At 37.7% G+C, this 7,596-nt stretch overlaps 1 protein-coding gene and 1 long non-coding RNA gene across 3 annotated transcripts in view; one reads left to right on the plus strand and one right to left on the minus strand.

Moving 5' to 3' along the window:
* gxylt2 (glucoside xylosyltransferase 2) overlaps positions 1–7,596 on the plus strand; it is a 30,352-nt gene that overhangs the window by 20,923 nt on the left and 1,833 nt on the right. Inside the window, exon 7 of one of the 2 annotated variants that reach the window (XM_007540979.2) lies at positions 3,125–4,688. The exons of the other annotated variant lie outside the window; for it this stretch is intronic. Within the exon in view, the coding sequence (XP_007541041.1) occupies positions 3,125–3,190 (66 nt within the window). The 3' untranslated portion in view covers positions 3,191–4,688. Of the gene's footprint in view, positions 1–3,124; positions 4,689–7,596 lie in introns of those variants that run through there. 2 annotated transcript variants of the gene reach the window in all.
* LOC103129784 (uncharacterized) lies at positions 218–2,912 on the minus strand. Its single transcript, XR_475116.2, has 2 exons — positions 2,523–2,912; positions 218–1,208 (listed from the first exon to the last, which is right to left on the minus strand). It is a non-coding gene; the product is annotated as an uncharacterized LOC103129784 (long non-coding RNA).

Genomic DNA, 7,596 nt, shown 5'->3' on the forward strand with positions numbered 1-7,596 from the left:
GACAGTCAAGTTCTCCAGAGTCGTGCTAATGACCTCTGACCTCAGGATTTGACTCAGGTGTGTTAAAGAAGAGACATCTAAAGGTTGGAGGACACTGATCCTTATGAACTGGAGTTAAAGCTCATTTGTACAATTTTCATTCAATCGTAATCACATTCACTTGCATACAGTGGAAACTTTACCTGTGTTGAGGTAGATGAGGAGTTTACATAGTGTCTTTACTTTAAAACCATTTTGGTTTCCATTTGTTGAAAGTAAATTACAAACATTTAGCCATAGTTTGACCACTGCTTTATGACAGAAAGTCACAAATATATGATTTTAATAGAGGCATCATTCAATTTATACTGTAGAAAGAAGAAGATAAGTGTTTCCTAAATTAACTTTAATGTTAATTTCACTGCACACAAAGGACATATTAAATATTTAAGAATGCAACAAATCTGTTTAATCTTTAACAAAATACATTCAGATTAACATGGGTGGTTTCACATCTACTTAAAGTTAACAATGAAATGTCTTAAAACTTACATGGATGTTCAAGTATTGACTATAATCAATTAACAAAAGAAAACAGCATAAAGCTGTGTATTCAAAGAAGACCAAGGTCAGTCTGTATAGATTAAAGAGACACTATCATTCCCTCTCTTCTTGGCGTCAATAAAGAGTTCGTTACTGCTGGTGTTAAGTCAACTTTAATGCAAGTCTTCTTATAATACTTAACTTTTGTTGGCACTGACACAACACCACCGTCGAACTAAAAATACAACATAAACATAAAGTGTCACGAATACAACGACATAAAAAAATGATACATGACATATGACATACCTCGCTGGCTGACCATTTCTTTTAAGGTAGAAATGAGAGCAGAAAATAAAAAATAAAAAATTCTTAAACTTAAATTACTTGGAACAACTACTAATGTGCCTTCTTACCATGTGCTTCTTTTTCTGGTGCCCCAGCAAACATTCTGGATTGCACTTCCTACTTTGGCTTTTCAAAATAAGAGTCATAACAAAAAATGTGCATAATACAAAATAAAACATAAACTAAAATTATGGCAGTAAAAGACGCCATAACATCTACCAACAGAGCAGGTTTACTACTGTAGTTGTTTGAAAGGCGTCTTGGTTCAGTCGACGGCTCAGTTTGAAGCTTCAGGTTTTGGTGTTGAACCTCCCAGAATCTCAGCTGCTGCAGATTGTCTGAAGATGCAGAGAAAAGTACAGATAGACAGTTAGTGTTAGAAAAAAATATGTTGATTTTCCTGAACAGCTGATGCACCGACAGACCTGACTGTGACAGAACATTACTGAACCTGAAAATTACTTGAATCATCACAATGGATGTAGAAATTTTTCTTTTGATTTTAATCAAATGTTTTACATTAAATGTTTTTCTGTGGAGGCTATTTTTGCAGTGGTGCTTTAAATAAATGCATAAAATATTTATTTTCTTAACTATGTGTTTATTAGCTCTCAATTGTGTCAAAATATCGATTGAGAAAGAAATTTACTGCTTGTGAAAATCTAAACCATCTGAATATATTTTACCATCTACATTAATCAACTTGAAATGAAGACAAACAGGAACAGCAGGTTTGTCCTAATTTTCAGATGATGTATATACCTATATTTGTTTAAGGGCCGATGAAATGGGGTCTCTGTGGATTTCAGAGATCCAGACACAAAGACGGTTTAATCTGAAGATTCTGGAGGATGCGTGAATAGGTCTGTCACCATGAAAAATGTTACTGTCTGATAAATTGTTCCAGAAGTTCTCAACAAACGATAATATAGTACTTTTGAGACCAATTTTTAAGTAATGTTATGGTAATGACAAAATAATAATTCAAGAACACATTCTCAAAGGTCATTTAACTTTAAATTCTAATGAACATTTAACACTGGAACTGAAGACATTTTAATATACAGAATAAATAAAACAACTAATGAATTTTGAAGTCTTTTTAAACAAAATTGCTTTTCAAAATAAGGGCTAGTCGAGACCAAAGTACCAAACTGAAGACTTTTATTATCCAGTTTTTGGTAGAAAGAGAGAAAAAAAAGAGAAACGATAAATCAGGCCAATGGAAATGACTTATTGATTATTCTAACAGTCCTATGTGTGAACATTAGACTAAACCTTTAAGTATGTTAAAGCTGCTGAAGCAACAAAATACAGTTTCAGTGATAGTGACCAACATCTATAACTGCCATAATCTCCTGAAGATGCTTGCCGACTTCGGCATCATAAAACGTGATCAACCTGGGTTAAAGTTAAGACTGAAGACAGACTATCAAACTGTGAAGAGTGAGACAATAAAAATACACGGACTCAGCTCCCAACAGCTAACGTAGCATAGCTGACATAAACTTTAGCTCCCGCTAACAGAAACATATGAGGAGGGCAGAGTATCAAAATACCACATATATAAAACGTAATCTGAAATCATTTATAATTACTCCATGTCTCATTATAATCGGAGGGCAAAGCCTGCAGGTTTAGCTCCTACTTACTTCAGAGGACAGACCACCGGGACGCTCCGTCTTGCTTCTGGGTTTGCCTGGCTATTTTTCCGGCCAGCGAACCATTCCGCCACCCAGTGGTCCTTTTTCAGACCACTTAGTCTTCTGTGCCGCTCAAAAATGCACAATATGTCTATAAATAATTTTAGGATATTATAAAGAAGTGCTGATTTATACCGTTTTTCACCGAACTAACGTATTTGCCACTTCGGCACAAGCAAACGTCAGAGCAAAACTCAGATGTCCCAGCTTTTACTAGCATGTAAACGCATCATCTACACAACAAATCTGGGAGCTTCCCCGAAGCGTGAAATGAGTCTCAAAAATAGTTGTGCACTCATAACCGGATCTGTGTGTAAATGCAGTTTTGTGTGTGTGTACCAGGTGATTTGTGTGTACTTTTTCAACATGTATAGGCGTAGGAGAAGGTTTATTTTATTTTTAAGGTTTACAAATCCAGTATTACACACGCACAGATACTTTTAGACACACACAAATCTTTTTACATACGCAGAAATCTTTTTACGCATGTACAGATATTTTGAGACTATTTTCACTCCATACTGTTTTCTCTCTTTTCATCTTCATTGTAGCTGGAGCTGGACTGGAGTTCTGTTTGGCTTTTGTGGCTTCCTGAAGGGAGACATCGGCTGAGCTAATACTGCTAAGAACTTAACATTTTTCCTCTCCTGTCATTATCTTGTTTTGCTTTACTTTGACATATAAAATAATATCCTCTAGTTTGAAATGGTGTGTGACTGTTAGCTTTAGTGGCTAAGTATTTTCCTGCAGATAGTGTTGTGGAAATTTTCCTTTAACAAGGAGTGAGGATAGACTGTTTCAAAAACCCAAGGAACCAGAGAAAGAATATATTCTTAATCAGTATTTATTCGAAGGCTCTACAGCGTTCGAAGTCTCTGCTCACTGATCGCAGTCAGGAGAAAGAACCCCGAGCAAACAAAACTTACAGTTTTATCAGAAACAATCCAGAAACTATGTACATCATAACATTCCAGGAAAGATAACGACTCCATAGATTTATTGTACTACCAAGAACAGAGGGACTGCTCTGGAAGACTCCCTAGACTCCCTTTAGAGCAGGTGTGTGTCTCACAAGAATCATGAAACTTTTATGCATTGTTTTACTCATAAACATATGAGTAAAACAATAAAATTTTCCTTAAAATTTTCCACTACAATAGCCATGGTCCTTTGTTGCCTTGATATCAACAGGAAAGTAATAATAATTTATCACTGGATTGTACCTGCTAATTACTGGATGGATACAACAACACACAACAAAAATTAGTTGTTGTACCAGTAGCTTGCAGATATTATAGATTTTGTGTCTTGATCACAGTACAGCTATTGCTAAAAACAATATGGAGAAAGAGGCAACCGGAAATGATTGATGTGGCTTAAATTTAAATGGAAGTATGTCACCACTACTTGTGGCTTACAATTGGTTGTTTAGGGTACAGTTCAGAGGTGGGTTAGTCAGCACTAACGCATCTTTATGCCCCACCCAAGATGTTCATGTTTCCAGCAATTAAAACTCTGAGTTCAACCAAAAAAGGGAGCATTAAAACCAAAAGTTTAAGAATTGCAACCAAAGACTTCTGTCACGTGCAAATAAAAGTTAATGTTTTGCATGCAACTTTTTCTCTTCATGAGACAAAAATTTGTGATTTGAATTTAAAAAATAGTTTTTAGACGAAACGTTTTTTCCAAAATCTAATATTCCATTACAATATTTTTGTTTGATTGAATAATATTGAGACAAATTCACCCCTATATGTAACTTGTAACAGATGTAACATCATCTTCAATGTGCCTCTTGACTTTAGAGCATTCTTGTAAATCAAATGCCATATTTATGTTTTTTCAAAATGTTGTGAGTCATTCATGATGTTGGACTGGTTGGAAAGCTGAAAAGGTCTTTGGAAATGCTGCATCAGTAGCCATGTTTCTATGCAATTATGATGTGAATTTTGGACAAATTTTTAAAATATTGCAAAAAAGAAAATATGAATTAGACGTGTTTCCCTCTACTGGTTTGAAGTGAATCAACCAGCCCACGCAAAGAGTGATTTTATCAGATGTTGACGTTAATCATGGCTGCAAAAAAAAAAAAAAAAAAAAAAAAAGATGATGTAGTAAGACGTAGAAACTTTTGCACACATGTAGCACATACATGTAGCTTGCACTCAAGTTATGAACATGGGTATAAATGGTTCACCCACTTGTGCTTAATCAAATCCTCAGGGCTTTGACCTGGAGTCTGACTCCACACTCTGCAGCCGCACTGGACTGGAATTACAAGCAGCAGCTTAAGTTTTGAAGTCAGGGACCATTTCTGAAATTGAAGTGATCAGAAATCAGCAAGACTCTCCCAAAAATTACATTAGTCTTTACATTCAACATGACAAATGCTGTAAGAGACTGGTAAATGCCAAGTGACATGAAAGCTCATGTAAACCATTGTACTATATGGTTGGACATCATTATCTTTTTGTTATGCAAAAACTGATAGAAAAACAACTCACACTTCACAACAGTTGGCTGAAAAGAGTGGGACTGCTTCTTTAGCTTACAATAAAGGGCTCATTGAAAAGATCTCTCTGGCTGGCTGTTGACTGTGTGATGTTAATTCTCTTGAGCTCACATTAAACAATTTGGGTCAGTTTTTTAATTTCAGACGGCTGTTTCACTGGCAGCAAAGATAAGCCTCTTAAACACGAGGCGGGACGTAATTTATGATTAATACACAAACCATGCCCCATCCCTGCTGACAGAATTAGTAAATGCGTTTACAGACTGTGATGAATTCTTTTTTTTAAAGACTCTTTATTTAACCTTTTTCATTATTACAGTAAAACATACAACGCACACAGAACTTGGATCACTGATTTGTAGTTTAGTGGGAGAAAAACAATATTACATAATGTTAGGTCTTATGCTTCCGTTGCTCTTATATGTAAACCATTTAGGCCAATGTTTGTTGAAAGACTGTCCTTTAGTGCATAGAAGATATGCCACATTCCCATAGAAGGAATCTCTTCCATGAATTGCCAATGGGGTGGGAGTTTCTTTAACCAAGACCACGTTACAGTTTTTTTGCTTGCAACTGATAGAATTTTAAATAGATAAAGGAATTCTTTTTAATGCACCTTTCCAGATATTAGCCTCAAAAGGAGAATGCTGGGGTTCGTGGGGATGACATATCCCAGTAGAAAGGTCCTGTCCAAAGGTGCTACTTTGGACAGGACCAAAATAAGAGAATAATTGTTGTTCTGATGGCCAGCCACATTGTCTCCAACGTTGCTATTTGAAAACTAATAAGTGCCCACATAGTAATGGGTTTCCAAAAGAGTGGTGCAACATGTTCAGGGAGGAGCTTTCCCCTGGACTCTGGAGTAGGGCAGAGAAGCCACCATCTTGGAGAGAGGCTGTAATATGTGTCCTCCCTAAAGAAGGGAAAAACATTGAATACATTGAATCATATTACATAATCTCAATTCTGAATGTTGATTCTAAACTTTTTACATCAACAGTCTCAAGGGGAATGGAGCATTACTTGACAGATTCATGAAGACCAAACTGGGTTCATTAAAGGTTCATTAAATTCATGACACCACAATACAAACAATAATAGACCACACTAAGAAGCAGCTGCAGCACTGCGGGGGGCGGAGAAGAGAGCTCGATGATCTGAGATCTGAGAAACACTAAAGGAATCTTAGTGTGTGGAATATACACTAACCTGGCCTGCCTATCAGATACTGTACAGATCGGCCGAGGGGAAGAAGGGAGCAGATGGTCCACTGATGGAGGGCTCAGGGGTGAGAACCCGGGGAGGAGGAGCGTTGATGCAGGGTGGCGCTCCTGCTATCTGCTTCGGTCCTCTCCATGTTCAACAAAAGTACAATTCCATATCCAAATCCTGGGTCAGACGGGCTACGGTCATACATGAAGAGGCAGTGAACAGATTATTTATCCATAGGAGGATATAGAGTAGGTGGGGAATCTGTAATACAGGCGTGGGTCGAGATCCAGATGGACAACTAGGAACAATCCGACCAGGGCAAAGCCAGGGGACACATCCAGGGAACAAGAGCGAGGGCACAACAATGAGGGTGAGGTGAAGAGTGCTGGAAACCTACTTGCATAATCCATTCGATAATATTGTAGCGTGAGTGTGAATCAGTGAGGCCCAAGAAGGGAAACAATCAGAGAGGTGCAAAACATAATGATAATGAGGAACATGAAATGGATTGGCTCAAAACAGAAGATGCACCATATGAACATCACAGTTCCATGTTTGGGACAGGTTGATGCCACGATCAACCTATTGGATCTCACGTTCTCACGATCAGCTTTTGGATATAAACATTTTGACAAATGTTTATATCAAATGGCGTTATCTATTTTTTTTTTCAATAGCTCTATGAAAATTTTTTTGTGCCATAGGTTGCAGCTGGCTTCTCAAAAGCGCCTCAATAAATTGTATGACAGAGTTAACCTCCTGTCCTTCTGGGACCCCAAAGATACAGGTTTCTTCTGAAGTGGGACTCTAAATTAGCGCTTGAACTGGAGCATCCTCTGCTGCTCGATGCAGGAGCACAGCGCCTTGGTTGCCACCTTCGCCCAGTTGTCCGCTTGATGCACGCTGGCGTCTGCCTTGTCAATCCGCTCAGCTAGGCCCTGTACATCAGTGACAATACTATCCAGCTTACTGTTAATCTCATGTCCCAAATGCTTGTTTTGGTTTTGCATTGTCCCTCTTTAAGGTCATCTTCAAATCATCGGTACCCTTAAATATTCCATCTGAGTCCATGGTTGTTCCGGTGTTCTGAACTCCTGGGCCAGCCACGTTGTTGCTAGCTTCATTCGGCTGTGAAGCTAGCAACTAAAAGCTAGCTTTTTAGTTTTTCGTGGCCTTTTCGTACTTTTATCCTGAGCTCTGAGCATCTTTATAAAGTTTTTTATGGCTTGACGTGCTTCTCCTCCCATTCATAAATTACCGTATTTTCCGCACTATAAGACGCACCTAAAAACCTTCAAT

This window comes from Poecilia formosa, unplaced genomic scaffold (assembly GCF_000485575.1).
Source record: "Poecilia formosa unplaced genomic scaffold, Poecilia_formosa-5.1.2 Scaffold577, whole genome shotgun sequence".
Taxonomy (NCBI): Eukaryota; Metazoa; Chordata; class Actinopteri; order Cyprinodontiformes; family Poeciliidae; genus Poecilia; species Poecilia formosa.